Genomic DNA, 18,989 nt, shown 5'->3' with positions numbered 1-18,989 from the left:
GCTCTACAACAGTCGCTTCTCCTTCTGTCCAGTCGGCCTATATACTTCTAAAGAGACACTTTTTCCATTGTGCCCCTGCATAACTAAAAAGATCCACTCTTCAGTCATTATTGCTTCTATCCTGTTTTTAGCAGAAACAGCTGCTTTGTTTTTACTTGTGCTTTTTGAGAAGGATTCTGAATTTAACATTCGACATGCACAGCTGAAAAAAACCACAGGGTGCACACCAAGAAATATTCATATAGAATTAAATCTGCGTATTTAAATGATCAGAATCTGTTTCCGAAATATTCCTCTTTCTATAATATTAATGCCACTTTTGAACTGTAAACAGAAAAACCAAAAAGCTACCTCTGTGTACCAGTAACCAATACACTAAAATATATTTCATTCGAAAAAAACACCCTGTTTAAAACATTCAGTAGGTGTTATTTTAAACCTCACCTTTGTCCCTGACTTCAGGAAAAGCAGTCTAGACCATGAGCTCTCGCAGCTCAAAGCACTTAGAAAACAGCTGCAGTTATATCTGAAGCTAAAATCCACATTTTCTAATAAAAAATGCAGTTCGCTCCCATGTCATGTTTCTTTTCAGGCCACGTATATTTTAATTTGGAAAACCAAATTGACCCAGGTCAACCTGCAGACTGCATTCTTTCTATTATCTGTTTGTTTTTGCATCAGTCGTAGCTCTCATGTTCTCACAGCACTGTTGTCTCAGACTGCAGGAGTGACTGTGCTCTGGTGGTGCGCTGGAACTGCATCATCTGCTCTGAACCCAAGTTGGTGGAGAAGTTGTTGTTGAAGTGATTAGCTCTGCTTAGGTGGCAGTTTAGACACATGCTTCTCCATTTCCGCCTTAGCTCCCCCTGAACCTGAGGAAAAAAATACATAAAAAAATCTAGTAAAAAAGTCACCATGAAATGACTTCATCAGGTTTCTAGCCATCACCCAGATTCATCCATTTAAAGGTCATTAAAATCCTGAGTATTAAAGTCCAATAATGCTACAAAGAAGACTCACTTTAAATCTCTATAATTAAAAACCTGTATTTGAAATAAAAAAAATAATATTTTACGAATTGTTTTGAAAACAAGATTCAAGATATTTTATTTGCCTTAAAGCTGTGCTAGACAGCCTGATCAATCAGCCTTCGGATCTCCTAACATTTGTGTGTTTTCTGTGCTTTTTATGTGTTTTTTTTATATCTAGTAACTCCTGACTAAGTTTCACATGTTTATTAAAATGAATTATAAGAAAACTTAATTGAGTCAATTGTAAACAGAGTTTCTATTGTGTTAAGCCGTATGGGTTAAATATTTGATGCCTTTAAAATGTTTAAATTAGAAAAGACCTCTGGTAAGTGCTGAAGAGAATTAGGGTCACTGAAAAAAATTAAAAGTTAACTGATTTTTAAATTTTATGTCAGTATAACATGATAAAAAAAGTCAGAATTCTGACTTTAATCTCAGAATTCTGTCTTTTTACAAAAAATTCTGACTCTGATCTCAGAATTGTGGCTTAATTCAAATATGTTAGCATCAAGCCATAGCCATGTCTGTTCTAGAGACTAATCTAGCTTTCTTGTTTTAATCACCCTCTGCTCTTCTATTAATGAAATAGTATCACTGGGGACCCCTTGGGCACGTAAAAAGTCACCTAATTCCATCATTTCCACCAATGTGTTACTGGCCCTCCCAAATAACTCACATCTTTGTCAGTGAAGCTGAGTGCTCCCACACCTCTTCCTTCATGGTGCCCATCTACATTAAGATCCAAAAATTCTGATATTAAAGTCAGAATTCTGACTTTTTTCCCATATTAAACTGAAATAATATTTGATAATCAGTTAATTTTTTTCAGTGACCCTAATCCTCTTCTGTAGGTAATAATGAAAACAAGTAATAAAAAAATTACTAACTGAAAAAAAGTAAAATTAATTGAAAACTCTGATAAGAGTTTACTAAACTAATGAAAACTAACTGAATTTTAATGGAGAATGTTTTAACTTTTCATTTGTGCTTTTATCATAACACATTAATAATGAGGTCGAGTTTCCAGTTGGTGTTTTCACTTTTTTTTCCTGTTGTAGCACATTTCGACAGGAAATGGCATGTTCCTGCAGTTATGTCATTTTTGTTGCTGCAGCGGTCTGTCCTTATCTGGGGTTTTCATTCCAGATTTTTTTTTTTGTCTTGCCCCTGGTATGCACGTTTTTTTTTTTTTTACATAAAAAGACTATAATATGAAAATTTAGCTCAAACTATTAAGAACTAAATTAAAAATAAGCATTTAAAACAAATAAAAACCAAACTAAACTATGTAACAAATAGGCATAAAATTTAATTAACTAAGCAAAAACTAAAATACAATTTAAAATCAGGAGTCAAAACTATATACAAATAAAACCATTGGACATTTTGAAACTATTACACATTAGTGATCACTCACCTCACTATTCAGGAAACAGTATAAGATGGCCACCACCAGACCCTGGGGGAAAAAACCCACAGAAACATCTCTATTAGGTAAAATAAGGATTTAAAAAAGCCAAATTAATACCACTGTTCTTTGAAGACTCAGCTGGTAGCACACCTGGAAGGAGCCGAGAGCTAGGTCAAAAAATATCTTATAATCTTCTGTGATGGACTGGTTGGGAGACACAAACACCACGTAGTGAATCCCAAACAGAGGAATGAGAAGGAGGGTGGATTTAGCCAGCCGTCTAGGAACCAAGAGAGAGATGAAGAAGATAGATTTTAGAAACAAAGAAAGTGATTTAAAATTTAGAAATAAGTAAAGACAAAAAAAAAAAAAAAAAAAAAAAGACTCCATAATCTGCTATTAGGTTCTGAATTTCAGATGCTGGCTTTTTTGTTTGTTTGCATTTTCTCCAACTCCAGACATGGACTGGATGACTTCTCAGACTCTCACAAATTACAAAAACATTTATTGAAGGAATTAAATAAGCTATTTGAGGCATTGGCCCTGGTGGAAGTAAACTAGGAAAAAAATTAGCCCCCCTCCAAAAAAAAAAGGTGCCGGGGATGAGCTAGAGACTAGACTTGGTGCCAGGGAGCGAAGGGATAAATATTTGTGGAGAGTTACAATAGTACATTGACCACACTGATGTTGAGGCTGAGCAACGCAATGGCTCACAGCCATGGTGAGCAACGCAGTTGATCACACTGATGGTAAGGAGCCAGTTGATTGAACTAATGGTGAGCAACACAGTTGATGGCACTGATGGTGAGCAACACAGTTGATCGCATTGATGGTAAGCAACACAGTTGATCGTATTGATGGTAAGCACCCAGTTGATTGAACTGATGGTGAGCAACACACTTGATCACACTGATGGTAAGCAGCCAGTTGATTGAACTGATGGTGATCAACACAGTTGATCACACTGATGGTAAGCACCCAGTTGATTGAACTGATGGTGAGCAACACAGTTGATCACACTGATGGTAAGCAGCCAGTTGATTGAACTGATGGTGAGCAACACAGTTGATCACACTGATGGTAAGCAGCCAGTTGATTGAACTGATGGTGAGCAACACAGTTGATCACACTGATGGTAAGCAGCCAGTTAATCGAACTGATGGTGAGCAACACAGTTGATCACACTGATGGTAAGCAGCCAGTTAATCGAACTGATGGTGAGCAACACAGTTGATCACACTGATGGTAAGCAGCCAGTTGATTAAACTGATGGTGAGCAACACAGTTTGATGGCACTGATGGTGAGCAACACAGTTGATCGTATTGATGGTAAGCAACACAGGTGATCACGCTAATGGTAAGCAGCCAGTTAATCGAACTGATGGTGAGCAACACAGTTGATCACACTGATGGTAAGCAGCCAGTTAATCGCATTGATGGTAAGCAACACAGTTGATCACGCTGATGGTAAGCAGCCAGTTAATCGAACTGATGGTGAGTAACACAGTTGATCACGCTGATGGTAAGCAGCCAGTTAATCGCATTGATGGTAAGCAACACAGTTGATCGTATTGATGGTAAGCAGCCAGTTAATCGAACTGATGGTGAGCAACACAGTTGATCACGCTGATGGTAAGCAGCCAGTTAAACGAACTGATGGTGAGTAACACAGTTGATCACACTGATGGTAAGCAGCCACTTAATCGAACTGATGGTGAGCAACACAGTTGATCACACTGATGGTAAGCAGCCAGTTAATCGAACTGATGGTGAGCAACACAGTTGATCACGCTGATGGTAAGCAGCCAGTTAATCAAACTGATGGTGAGCAACACAGTTGATCACACTGATGGTAAGCAGCCAGTTGATTAAACTGATGGTGAGCAACACAGTTGATCACACTGATGGTAAGCAGCCAGTTGATTAAACTGATGGTGAGCAATACAGTTGATCGCATTGATAGTAAGCAACACAGTTGATCACGCTGATGGTAAGCAGCCAGTTAATCGAACTGATGGTGAGTAACACAGTTGATCACACTGATGGTAAGCAGCCAGTTGATCGAACTGATGGTGAGTAACACAGCCGATCACACTGATGGTAAGCAACACAGCTGTTCTCACTGATGGTAAGCAACACAGGTGATCGCACTGATGGTGAGCAAAACAGTTGATCGCACTGATGGTGAGCAAAACAGTTGATTGCACTGATGGTGAGTAATGCAGTCGATCGCACTGATGGTGAGCAACACAGTTGATCGCACTGATGGTGAGCAAAACAGTTGATCACACTGATGGTGAGCAACACAGTTGATCACACTGATGGTGAGCAACGCAGTCGATCGCACTGATGGTGAGCTAAACAGTCGATCGCACTGATGGTGATCACCACAGTTAATCACACTGATATGAGAGAGGCTGATGGATAGAGACGTGTCGATACAGAAAGGTGTAAATAGAGAAAGACTGATCGAGAGTAAAGGTGAAACCAGTTATTCGCGCATATGGATGCACCACTGATATGGAAGATAATGATTAAGAAATGATAAGAGCTGGCTGAGTGATTGTGCACTGGATGAGTCTGCCTTGATGGTCTGAGAGCCTACGGGCGTGAAGAAAAGCAGAAACAGGCTCAATGAGGAGAGAGTAAAAGAAAATGGCTTACCACCACCAGTCAATGCTGATCATGCTTACGAATAGGCTAAGGGAGCGTTGAGAACTTAAAAAGGAAGAGAGGTGCGGACAGATGGGGGATGCTTAAGCTTAAGCCGAAGAAGATCAGTGACCATGCTGTTGGAGTGATGATTCTTTGAAGTACAGTAACCTTGAAAGCAGATTCACTGAATGATTTTAAAGAAAATTAAAAAAAACAACAAACTGAGGGATAGAAGGGGGGCTAGGAATTGGGAAAACCATGCTAGGGAACATCCTCGTAGACCTGTTTTAAAATGATTTGGATAATGATAGCATCAAAAAATGAGAGCCGGAAGTAAGGTACATGGAGAAACTCTATAGGAACTAGTTGAATGAATGGAGCAAATTATCGCTCACAATCTCAGTAATGTCCCCTGTGTTGGAGCCATATTAATGGCAATGATCTACTGCAGTAATCTTGAGTATTCTCACAAGAATAATTACTTTGAGGTTGCATCATTAAGATGGCTAGCATTGAACTTTACATACTTGATAACCTATGAGACCAGCAGCAGTGACGCCCTGTGTCATAACTGCAGTGATGAGCTGTTGGTCTAGACCTGCTGTAATGAGCCTGACATGAGCTGCAGGCGCAATGCACATGGTATTATGTGCTGTGTGTGCCATCATGCACACTGATGGCCCTCCCGTGATGCAGTGAGGGCACGATGCGCCAGCCATGATGGGCCTGCAGCAACATGGTGCAGCCGCAGCGATGAGGATAGAGGCAATGTCCTGCTGTAATTCAATGAGGACGCTTTGACGGTAATGTACTGCATGCAGTGATGATAGGTTAAATTAAAAGCAGAGATGAATAGAAGACAATGAGCACCATTATCAGCAACAAAAAGGCAGAAACAGCAGTCACATGATTTGTTTTTCTACAGGACCATGAAAACTCCAAACCTTCTAACTACAAAACAGCCATACGAAGCATATTTCAAAATATCATTTCCACGCATTCAACAAAATGACAGTAAACACAGTTGATTAATCTTCAAATCCATATGTGACTCCATAAGATTAAACCTTGACTCATGATGCAGATTAACAGATGATAAATGTTGACTGCCTGCAAGGGGATTAATAAATGTTGAGTGGATGTGCTGAGATGCTTCTTACTGTAGCTTTTATCATTTAAAAGTGACAAGACTTTCACTTGACTATTCATTTTCACTACATGTGATAGGAAGTAGTGTGAAGAATCGGATCGTATGGTACACAATACACAGTAGCCCAAGCTATAGTTTAAATCACAATTACAGCAAGCATGTTAGTTGTTTTTTTTTGTCACCTGACAGTTTGGCGGTTTCAAGCATGAAGGTTTCTAGATCTGTTTTAGCCTGTTGAAATTAAATGAGTTTGAACAGAGGAGTCTAGTGAGTAATTTGGGTTCCAGTAACATGAAAAAATATTTATTTTACCATTTAATACAGGAAAAGTTTATCAGCAAATGTTTGCTTGATTGACTAGACGAGGACGATTTTCATGCATTTACTTCAACTACTGGAAAATCATAGGCCTCAAGTGTGAGCAGTGCCTGTCAGAGGTTGTGGATGAGTCTCCTTCGTCATACATTTTTTATTTAGAGGAGGAAAGCGGGCAGGTAGATGTTGTGGAGGAGGACGCTAGTACGGCAGAAGCTTGGTTTGGTGTAGAAGGCTTACAGTTGTACATGTTTGAGCCCTTGCCTCGCAACGCTGCCAGTTCTGTTAGCTCTACACCTGCTGAAGACACAGACGTCCATCCCCATGAACACTGGGACGGAACTCAATGGGAAAGGATTCTTATTTCAACCGTTGCGTATATTAGCTGTGACATATGAATCAAGATGCTATGACCGAAAATTTTGATTGACAGATGACCGTTTTAAATAGAAATTATCTAAATTTTGGGACAATATCTGATAAAGAGTAGATTTATATACATGTTTAAGGCACAATGATTTGACTTTTAAATATGATTTCCCTACGACTGTTAAAGCTGTTACACAGCAAAACCAGAGGGTCCTGTCATTTTTAAAAGACTCCATCGTGAAATGCTGCTTCGGTAAATCAGGGTTACGGCCATTTTAACCATTTCTGACAGCTTGGAGAAAAAAAATGAGGGTCTCTGCTGAGTTTTTTTTTTTCTCTTTTTAGATTCTGAAGCCTTCAACCGAGTCCTATCTGATTGACTGAGAAGGTCTAGTCGCACACGTGTTGACACATATTGTCAGCTTTTATTCACAATTTATTGCATGAATAGTGAAAAAAGAAAAGAATCTCTGTCGTGCTCCTGCTGTTTGAAAAAATCTAGTCATATACTTGAACCTACGCTTTTCTACATCAGTAGCTCACTTTTGATTCAGTAAGAGACTTTCTGATTAAATTAGCCCTGTTTGCAAAATTTTCACTATTTTTCCATTTTATATTTTGTTTTGGTTATTTGTTTGTGAACTTAGGCGTTTCTGTGTTTTACCGTAACAAACAGTGTGACAATGAGTAAACCAAATAGTAACTTTTTTTTTTATTTAATTTGTTTTTAACATTAACATATGATTTTTGTTATTTCGTTGGATGGATGATCTACTCTGAGGTACCTGTACTGTGATTGGTCATTGCCGCCTATGTCAGGACATCTGAGCTTTTGGATCAATATCCGAATGATGTTGATGAACTGGATGAAGTTAACCTAAAAGAAGAAGAGCAGGAAATAAATAAATACAGTAGGAGAAAAACACAAAGTCTCTAAAGTTATGTGTGAGTTTATAAACAGGAACGAGTGTCAAAAAAGGAGATATTGTAAAGCTGTGCTCAATTTTGGAACCTAATATTTTTATTTAATAATAGATTTTTCTCCCACAAGTGTAGCATTGAAACCTTTTGAAATAATCCTTTAAATTTTCCTTGACAAAAATGTAATTTTAATCACAAAAGTTACTCTGCCACGAAAGCATATAAAAAAAACGATAATGCTATTTTTATTGTTCCCTAATTTAAGCCACTTCTAAGCTGAAAATGATTAAACTACATTCCACTCCTATTGTTTCAGCATACATAAGTTTAATGACTAAACTGGATTCTTACTGAGAATAACTCCTTCCTGCCGAGACCTTTAAAGGTTGGGAAAGCTGACTGTGGGACATCAGTCAGCAGGATGGGGGAATAAAACCGGCAGGAAGTCCAGTGACTTTAATGCCTTTAGACGAGGATTGTTCACACCTTAAACTATAGCTGCTGGATGCTGCACACAATGCTCACTGCTGCATGGTGCTTTGGCTCTTTCATTAAACTCATTAAAACTACGAAAGAAGTGAACCTCAATGTCATTCCTGTTTCTTTATTTCAAAGATTGCAAGTTTTGAAGAAAAAAAAAACACAACTTTATAAATAAGTGTTACACAAAAAGAAAATAGATATTACCTATCAAAGCAAAATACATAAATTTAAGGATTTTCTTTATGTCAATAAAAAATATTGTCATGTTTACCTTCATGAATCTGCCAGTTATTAAAATGAAATGACAAACATCAACCTACCAAAATGGAGAACACTATTGGGCCATTTATCACCCAGTTGGGAATGGGGTTTTCATTCCTTTCCCAGCACCTAAAGGGGCAGAGCAAGGCATATTTATGGTAAAAAGCAACCTGTAAATGTTCTGATGCTACAGAAAACTCATACTCATAAAAATGAAATTAATATAGAAACATGATAGTTTGTTAAATGCATTCGGAAGTTGGGGCAGGTTCAGTCTCTCCCAACTGCTCCCATTTGCAAACTGCTGCTCTCTGGCCATCGTAGAAACAAGTTGAAAATCATAGTTCTTCTTCAGGCTTCCTGGCTCCTTAATACATTTAAAATCCTCGACTCTGGGAATATGGCTTTTTACAGTTTTTCATCAGACACCGCCTGCACATGGGGTGGTAAAACAACAGCATAATAGGAAAAAAAAAAACTCCTGTACAGTGGAGGATCTGTGATGCTTTGGACTTATTTTTTCTCGGAAACTTAAGAAACTTGTATGAGTTTCTGACATCAGTGGCAACAGTGACTCAAATAACCACCCGTTACAACCAAGGTGGGCAGAAGAGCATCTCTGAACGCACAGTACGTCGAACTTTGAGGCAGATGGGCTACAGCAGCAGAAGACCACACCGGGTGCCACTCCTTTCAGCTAACAACAGGAAACTGAGGCTACAATTTGCACAAGATCATCGAAATTGGACAATAGAAGATTGGAAAAACGTTGCCTGGTCTGATGAGTCTCGATTTCTGCTGCGACATTCGGATGGTAGGGTCAGAATTTGGCGTCTACAACATGAAAGCATGGATCCATCCTGCCTTGTATCAAAGGTTCAGGCTGGTGGTGGCGGTGTCATGGTGTGGGGAATATTTTCTTGGCACTCTTTGGGCCCCTTGGTACCAATTGAGCATCGTTGCAACGCCACAGCCTACCCGAGTATTGTTGCTGACCATGTCCATCCCTTTATGACCACAATGTACCCAACTTCTGATGGCTACTTTCAGCAGGATAATGCGCCATGTCATAAAGCTGTAATCATCTCAGACTGGTTTCTTGAACATGACAATGAGTTCACTGTACTCAAATGGCCTCCAGAGTCACCAGATCTCAATCCAATAGTGCATCTTTGGGATGTGGTGGAACGGGAGATTTGCATCATGGATGTGCAGCCGACAAATCTGCGGCAACTGTGTGATATTTCTCATGTCAATATGGACCAAACTCCCTGAGGAATGCCTCCAGCACCTTGTTGAATCTATGCCACGAAGAATTGAGGCAGTTCTGAAGGCAAAAGTGGGTCCAACCCGTTACTAGCATGGGGTACCTAATAAAGTGGCCGGTGAGTGTATATACCTTATATAATAGCTGAGTCAGTTAGAAACGTTTTGGGTAATAGCGGAACTTACCCTGTGTCTTCCAGGTAAGTTCTTGTCATTATCCATACAGAGACAAACACAGTAGGGATTCCTGAATGAAAAAGATGCACTGCAGGTCAAACCCCTGAGAAAAACTCAAACTTTATACTACTTTGACTTTGCTCTATTTTAATCACAGTTTTTTTTTTCTTCTAACTGATGACGTGCAAGATATGCAGACAAATATTTGCTAAATGCTTTTATTATAAGTGCTTCTTTTACCTTCTTTAAAAAACAAAACATAAGTTCACAGTTTTTCTCAATTGATAAAACACTGTTCCTGAAAAATAGCAAACATTTCCAAAATACTGAAAAAATTTCCTCCAAATTGAACACAATTCATAAAGCATTGCACACTTGTGTTAAAAGTGCACTTTTCGTAAAAAGCAAACATTTTAGCTCAATTTCTGTGTAAATATTCTTTTATATATTTTTCCTTCTGTAATGGCACGTTCCTTTTTTTTTTTTTTACTTTTTGTATCGCACTATTTGCCAGCGTGTTTAATTTTATTTTGTCTTGCGCTGCTAAAAATGTTTTTGTACCCTGGAGGAACAATGACAAATAAAGACTCCTTCTTCTGCAAATCTGCACCCACTGATCAAAATTAGCACACTGCAATGCATAGTACAAGACATTGCTCTCTCACTGTGTTTTCAGTAAAAAATTATGCCTCCAAAAATGACAAGTAGAACAAAATAATTGAGTCAGAGGGGACCATTACAGTCCCTGATTGTTAACTACTATAAGCGAAATAATCAGACACTTTTTCAAAAACGCTGCTATGACTATTTGTTTAAATGTGCCATAAATAACCCCTTTTCCAACACTGTGCAACAGTTTTGGGAGAATTGTGTAAGCCATGATTTTGATGCACTATTTTGATGACAGAGTTCTGTTTTTAGAGAATTGTGTGCAGACGGAAGAATTTGTGTTAATGGAATTTTATGTCTGTTTATGTTATAAACTGAGAAAAACTGCAATTAATCTTCATAGCGACTGCCAAGGAGCACTGTCTTTTAATATCTGCTTACTCCATTAGTCTCAGCTATAATTTTTGTTTTGGACATATAGTTAAACATAGCCATGCACGGAATAAGAAGAACAAAGTTTTACTAATATATCAGTTTAAATCCGGTTTTGAAAATCTGTTGCTATTCAGTTTGGTTCTGTCAATTTATATTTCATCCCAGAAAATATTCCTTTTTAGATCTCCAAAATCCAAAGCAGGTTTCTACTGAGCTGAATGACCTGCTGAGGGAATTCAGACGTTAGATTCAGGTGTGTTGGAGAAGATGCATCAAAAAGTTGCAGTACTTGGACACCCCTGTCGCACATTAAATGTGGTACAGTTTTAGTTCGCAATTTACACAGTGAAACAAATCAAATGGATGCAGTGGTTTGGTTTGCCTTTAACCTAAAAATGGTACCTACCCCAGCCGATAAACATGTAAATGATGAAGTGCTGGTTGTCAGAGAAGATGATGACCAGCAGAGTGTGAAGGTAAAGGCCTTCCACCAGTAGCCAGAAGAAGTTGGCCATGATGAAGTAATGGAAAAACACCAAGCTGGCTTTGCATCCCACCTGAGGAGCACATAAACACAGGCAAATTAAAAACCAGCAATTCAACAGACATTTACATCCCATTCCAACCTTTGACAAAGAAAACATACATAACTGAAAAGGAGGAAGAAATGGATATATTGATTTTAAGTCCTTTTTAAAGTCTTCGGTGCATTTGTATTCTGCTCCTTTCGCTCAATGCTTTTTGTAAACACCTTAATGCCACTTTTCCACAGACTGTACTGCTGGCTCCACTCCACTCAGCCTGCTTTGTTTCCAACTCCTTTTTGTAAAAGACCTTAAGTTGCATTAGTCTATTGAAAAGCATCTGTAAAGCACTATTTTAAAGCCTTTCCAAGAGTGTTTAAATCAGTTTTAGATCTGAACTTTGACTGGGCCACTTTAAAATATGAACCATAGTAGCTGTGGTTCTCCTACCGAAGGGTCAACCTCCACTCCAGCACCTTATTGAGCTCCAGCTGTATTCCAATCAACTCTCATCAGCTTTCCTATCTTTGCTGTATGCCTGGAGCTTGATGCTGTTTCTCTATGTCAGTGATTTGTGGTGGGGAATGGCTTGATTGATGATATGTGGCATTTAGGTGCACATATTCGCCTACCATTGTCAGATGCATTTAGAGACATGCACAAAATATACCGAAACTGAATGTCAAAAAAGTGGAGTCTAAGTACTAATGTGTATTCTTTAGTCAGCTGTTTGTGTACTGTATTTTTATTTAGGAGTATCGGAGTGAAGTGGCTAAATACAGCTGCAAACCCAGCTTTCATGTTTTTATCTGTGAAATATTTTTATAAAAATATGATTATCTTGCTCCCCATAGCTATACATAACTGTTTTTATAATAAAAACATAAATTATCCCATGAAGGAAGTTGTAGGTCATCACAGTAAAATTCAGAAGTGTTGACTAACAAAGTACAAATATTTTGTTACCTCACTTAAGTAGAAATGTTGGCTATTTATACTTTACTGGAGTATTTTTTACTTTTTACTTCTACTCCTTACATTTTTTTGCAATTATCTCTACTTTCTACTCTTTAGATTTTAAATATAGACTCGTTAGTTTTATTTCATTTAAGCTCATCCTCGTTTCTGGCTGCTAGTATTTAAAAAAGCAAACAAAAAAACTTAAAAATTAATCGGTTTCATTCAGACAATTAATTTCTTTGTGGTTGGACTCCGTACTGCGCCAACTTGTTGTTCACCACATACCAAAATAAATAATTTTTTCAAGATGATGTAAAGTTAAATTTGACACTGTTACCATTAGTTATATAACCAAGAAACTAAAGTATAAGGAAATTGTCTTCAAGAATTGTAGAAGAATGCTCCTTTAATAGGGTACTGCAGTAACCAAAGGTTTAAAGCATCTATCCTTAAAATTTTATCCTGCATTACTTTTACTTTTATGTTTTTAGCAGTTTTAGAGTTTTAGAAATGGTACTTTTACAATTTTACTTGAGTAAAATGGTTAAGTTGACACTCTCACTTTTGTACTTTTGATACCTCTGGTAAAATCTGAAAGTACATTTTTTAAAGCTCAATGCATATTATAACCTTTTAAACTCTTTATAAATTGATTATTGAACTTACATCCTATGGTTGATCCTTGAAAACCTCGTTATGCCCAAAGACCAACAGGATCCAGATTGATCTGATTGTTTGCCTGTTTTATAATTAGGTGTGACCAGCAAGGTCAATAAGAGGATAAACCTAATTTTGCACCACAATATATTACAAGCAGTTTGAATTTCAGTGTCCCAAAATGGTGTTGAAGTAGTTGTTAACGAACAACTACAAGAACAAACATGAGTAAAGCCAATACAATACAGACTTTTAATTATTCAGAGAGACAGAAAAACAGAGCATCATCCAGTATTAATGAAGGTCATGAAAGGATGCCAGAGTTTTACTATATCTAGTGTAGACCATTATTGACAGCAACTATCTTTCTATTATACAGGGAATGTCTAAATTAGTTAATAAAAACAGTCCAATTCCAATATTTAAATCTTTTAACAATTAAATGTTAAATGTAACCCAGAAATGTCTTTATAACATATTGAAATGGAGGTATGTAAATTGTTGTTTGTGCAGATTATAGGCACATTATTATAGGTTACAAAAAAAGTGTAACAACTAATAAATGACTGTTGTGCTGGAGGACTCCACAATTTGTAGCTCTGCCCCCCTTTTTTATGTCAGCCTGCTTCTATATCTTGACTCTACTTAAAAATTCTTAATAACTAATGTATTAAGCCATTATATAACAGTTTATATGTCTTTGCAGATAAGTGCGTGCTATCATGTTGAAGATGGCAACATTTAAAATGCTCAATTCGTGTGTATCTTAATTCCCATTGTTCCACAAATATCTCATTAGAGCGTATATCCATTAATTGAGCTATAGCATCTGCTAGTAAGTATCCAATCTTAATTGTCCCGAATTGAGCAAACCGTCACTGAACATCGTTTTGTTCTCCAACTGCACAAGCGCTCCTCCCATCTGCATGTGGCCTTATTTCCTGGGTCAAAGCAGCAGTTATTGACCCGGGTAGAAGTATTCGTGCACTCAGGCTGGACCCCTCACTTTTGCTTCCAGTCTCATTGAGGGCCCAGCAGGGAGGCTGCAGGATAAAGCACCAAACAAGCAACCTGCAAGCTCCTGATTTTTGTTCCCTTCACATCTATGCTTTGTTTTATTGCCATGTACTGGGGTCAGCAAGTTCACTATAATACCATGATTTCATTTTAAAAGTATCTAGCAATAAGCAATATTTAGGCATGACAAAACATACAGGAATATAGGTTTTCACAGAAGGCTTATTTACACTGGATCATTACTGAATGCATGCTTGATTAACTGTGTACAATGTTTTCTTTCATATCCACCCTGTTTGAAAGTGAATTGGAAAAGTGTTTTCAGATAAAAGATACATTTTGAAAGTATGGCTGAAATAATCACATTTATTGCGATCTAAATATCATTGATTAAGTTGGTAATTTAATTAAATAAAAAAAATTACATAGATTCTAAAACATGCTTCCTTAGTTCTGGTCCTCGAGGGCCAGAGTCCTGCACCCTTTAGATGCATCTCTGCTTCAACATACCTGATTCAAAAAATCAGATGAGTAGCAAAACTCTGGAGAAGTATACTTAATGCTGAGGAGGTGATCCAATAATCTGTTCCAGTTGTGGAAGCAGAGACGTAATTAATATGTGCAGGACACCAGAAGTTTCCTGTGTTTGATAATTGTGACTGCTTCCTCCGAAGTAACCAGAATACATGGACTGGATCCTTCAAAGGCTGTGAAAATAAGGAGGCCAGAAGAGTTCGGCCTTCTCCAGCTGTCACCGCCCCTCACTCAGCGTACGCTCTGTCACCTAGCAACCATGCTGACTCACAAAGCAGGCAAAGAATGGATGCTGAGGACGTAGCCGCCGGATTCGAACACAGCATTTGAGGGCCGTAACTTAGAAAGCCTAATCTAGAACATGCTATGTTCTGAAAGAACAACTTCCTTACGGCAGAAATTAAAACAAAAATCATAACCTGGTGGCAAAATGAACTCATAATGGAAGAAATGGATTATAAACCAAAAACAAAGACATGGATTATATTCAAAAATGACTTCCCGTATATGTTCAGATTTATATGTAGAACACACTTTACAACAATCAGCAGAATGCCAATCAAACACAGAATATTGTGCTATGCAGTGAATACTCGGGTCAGCGTTTTGATAGCAGAATCTTCTATGGAAGCCGGTTTACCTTCAGTTCCTGTCTGACATTTGCTAACAGCTGTTCTCGTATTGCTTTGGCATGGAGAGCTTAAAAAAAGCTAAGCTCAGTATTTATTTTTTCTGGCATGCCCCTTCAAAAAGAGCAATTCCCTCTGAATGAAAGTGATGATGGGCCCCTTATTTTTGGAAGTTTAATGCCACATTCCTCTCTTCAACTTTTGTATCATGATGGTCCAAGACATTTCGTTAGATCAAAGGCAGTGATGGTAATCATTCTGATATAATATGTTTTTTTTTTCAAGCGTGTAACTTTTTCAGATTTACACTATTCGCTTAAACAATGGTAATCCTTTATTTATATCTTCTGTAAATGTTTCACTGAAATAACCCTGAATTATAGAATGACTCATGCTTCCCTAGCTGAGGAGGTGGAGAAGTTGTGACCTCACCAGAGACGGCTGGTTGGAGCACTGCGAGCTTCGATTGAAGAGGATGGCATCTTTGACCAGCACGGCCACAGCTCTCAGGATGAAGGAGATGAAGAGGTTGAGATGGATGTAGTTCCTGGTGCAGTGGAGCCTCCTGTTGAAAAGTGCATGACAACAAAATATATTCAATATAGAATAACTTGTTCAATAATGATCCAAAGGTTTTCCTTTGATGTTAGCAGTTTTTATGCAGAATCTAATGGTCTACAGAATGTTTATCATATCTCCAGAAATTCAATTTAGTTTTCAAAGAAATTTATTTATATAGCACAAATCACAAGAAATGTCATCTCAAGGCACTTTAAGTACAATACTGACAATACTGTCAGACTGGTTAGGATAACCAGTGACTTGCATCCATTCATTGATGTGAAAGACATCTTGCAAGTCATTTTTTTTTTTTTTTTCCTTTAAGGTTAATTATTTTCCCTTAATCATAAAAATATTGTCTTAAAAAATGAAATGGAAAATTTAAAAAGTTTTTAATGGTAATTTTTTTTTTTTTTTTTTTGTTTAAAAACAAAATTAAGTTTGACCAGCAAAAATAAACACTTTCCACCTATTCTGACAATTTGAGAAAGCTGTGAAATGCAAATGTGATCCATAAGTCAGTGAGTCAGAGCTTGCTCATTTAAAATCCAATTAAACTCACTGGGAGCTTCTCCTCAGGCTGTATTGATCTGCCAATTATGGAAGGACAAATAAATTGCCGGAGACTTCAGTGCAGAGTTTGAAATAAAAAATTCTTTTAATCTTAAAATGAAGTTTTAGTTTTTTGCAGCATTTACAAGAAATGTTTCAAAGGATTGTTTTTAAAGTCATTTCTTCATCGCCAACTGTAACCAATTTAGAGTGAACAGAAAACAAAAGGTGATGTTTAAAAAAGCAGCATGCTGACAAAGAACTTAGAGAGCAAAGACAATGACAAAGGGCAAATTATTAGCCAAAGGTGTATTGAAGGAGATAATTAGAACGGCTCGAAATTATTCAGAGGTCTTGATTATCAATTTGCAGGGTTGCTTGCTTGGGGTAATATTTATTTTATCTTTCTTGGGGCAAAATTTTCTGGGAAAAATGGTTAGTTTTAAACTTAGGTTTGAAAAACATTGTTAAGCTCAAACAAATGACTTGTTGAGACAAAAAAACACATTGTTCCAGATGGACGATTTGAAAAAAAGACACCATATTTAGAGGATCCATTCGGCAGACAGTTAGTAGTTAGGGGCTAAATTATAGCTTTATTGGCAAAGCTAGTAGTTGACGTAGCCTTTATGAAAACAAACAAACGTTGTGATGATTCACTTCACACAACACGATAAAACTTTTATGATCCTCATTCATAATACTTGGCTTTATCAAGCTGACCAAGTTCAGATTTCGCCTTAAACTGTACCAAAACAAAGGCTCATCTTTTAACTGGTACCAAACAATCAAAGCACGTTCCTCCCGTTTTAGCAGTAATTTATATTGCTCAGAATTTGTGTTGATTTCAAAATTTTGTTGCTTGTTAAAAAAAATAAGGGGCGAAGACATGATTGCATCACAGCTAGGGAGCGAATTACCTTCACATATTAGGAAGATTGACTCAGCTTCTGCTTTTAATCCTCTGAATCCCCAATGGCTTTTAACCCTGTCTAGGACATTGGTTTTGGTGGCTTAATTCTTTGTAATTATTTATCTTTCCCCCATTTTTTCTACTTTATTTGATCTCTATTCTTTTATTCTGCATTATTTGTTGTTTCAACCTCTAACTTTCTACTCTCTCTGCTTTTTCTCGTCATAGTAGCTTCCTCTGGTTTGTTCTTCTTAATGGCATTATTCTGAGGAGAAATATTAGTTGGGCTGCTTCCATCAACACCTTCAATTATAGATGATAGTCGGGCCTGTTTTTCAGGATTTAGTCCTATTTCTTTACTAGACATGGGCTTACCATTATTGCAGCTAACTGTAGGTGCTCTCTTCATCTCTTTGACATGAAAACTGTCTTAGAGCTAATCTCCTTAGGTGTTTCTTTCCCATACAGAGCCACCAATGGAGCTAATTTATTGTTATCCACTCTTACATAGAGTAGAAAGCATTTATAGGTCACAGCTTCTACTGTATGTTCTTCTTGCGCCTGTGTCTATCTCTCTGAATGCCAGTTGAACTCTTGCAGGAGGTTTTAATGTAAACAACCGTCTCTACATGCTCTTACAGTAGGAGCTTGCCCTGCAAGTTAACAACTCTATCCAATCAGTTGGTTTTCCTTAGAAACTTTTTACCAGCCCGACTGTTTGATCTTCTAGAATTTTTTTAAAGACGATGTGTAAACTATGCATTTACACAGTCAGCAGTCCTTTGCCATAATATTTTTCTCTTTTATTGACTTTTCATTGAGACTTTTTCACCATATTGTTATTTCTGTAAGATGAGTTTTTGTTTCTCGCAGCAGGAACATGGTGCTCTCCTTTCTGTGCTCATGATTCTGATTGGTCTGCTAGCTTGAACCCGCCCCTTCATATGTGCACATTCAGAGATCATGATCGCTGCCCCTGATTAGTGTTGCTGTGAACTGGTTAAAGTGGATAAGCTGAGAGTAATTCTACTAAGTTGAGCTTGCTCATAGTATGGGTTTCTTCTCCGTGTTTGGTTATCATCATTCCAGCATTAACCTATCTGTCAGCGTTTGGTCAGATTTTCCAGTTGTTACCTCTAGCCTGTTTATTTGTGTTTCTTTGGTAATTCATTGCTTTGGATTTCCTATTAGAACAACTTTTTGTAGGTTTTTGATATCAAAAAGTTTTGGTTAAAATTGTTTTTATATCATCTGCCCACCTTTTGGTTTCCCTCTCTGCAGTTGTTTAATCCACCTTACTGTTGCATAATAAAAACATTCTTGTTTATCCATTTTCCCTTTATAGTTTTACTATTCAATATCTACATGCTACACTTAGGTCACATTATAGCAGACAACAAAATGAGTTACCATAACTATGCAGACGACACACATGGGCAGACCAATATTTGGATGGACAGAAATCCTATTCATCCTGATAAAAACAAACTAGATAATAAGCTTCAGACAAGAGGAGGAAACACCCAGAGTTAGCTCACAGCTTCAGCTACTACAGCTAG

At 37.5% G+C, this 18,989-nt stretch overlaps 1 protein-coding gene across 1 annotated transcript in view; it reads right to left on the bottom strand.

Moving 5' to 3' along the window:
* Nucleotides 1-525: 525 nt before the first annotated feature.
* Nucleotides 526-18,989, bottom strand: part of vipr2 (vasoactive intestinal peptide receptor 2) — an 85,483-nt gene continuing 67,019 nt past the window's right edge. The window contains exons 6-13 of the mRNA XM_038293556.1: nucleotides 15,837-15,969; nucleotides 11,490-11,640; nucleotides 10,049-10,109; nucleotides 8,656-8,725; nucleotides 7,717-7,808; nucleotides 2,593-2,722; nucleotides 2,449-2,490; nucleotides 526-872 (exon numbers count right to left, since the gene is read on the bottom strand). Coding sequence (XP_038149484.1) covers nucleotides 699-872; nucleotides 2,449-2,490; nucleotides 2,593-2,722; nucleotides 7,717-7,808; nucleotides 8,656-8,725; nucleotides 10,049-10,109; nucleotides 11,490-11,640; nucleotides 15,837-15,969 — 853 coding nt within the window. The 3' untranslated portion in view covers nucleotides 526-698. The remainder of the gene's footprint in view (nucleotides 873-2,448; nucleotides 2,491-2,592; nucleotides 2,723-7,716; nucleotides 7,809-8,655; nucleotides 8,726-10,048; nucleotides 10,110-11,489; nucleotides 11,641-15,836; nucleotides 15,970-18,989) is intronic.

The sequence above is a fragment of the Cyprinodon tularosa genome, unplaced genomic scaffold (genome assembly GCF_016077235.1).
Source record: "Cyprinodon tularosa strain WSP-4 unplaced genomic scaffold, ASM1607723v1 ctg329, whole genome shotgun sequence".
NCBI classification, from domain to species: Eukaryota; Metazoa; Chordata; class Actinopteri; order Cyprinodontiformes; family Cyprinodontidae; genus Cyprinodon; species Cyprinodon tularosa.
This window is presented reverse-complemented; position numbering and strand designations above follow the sequence as displayed.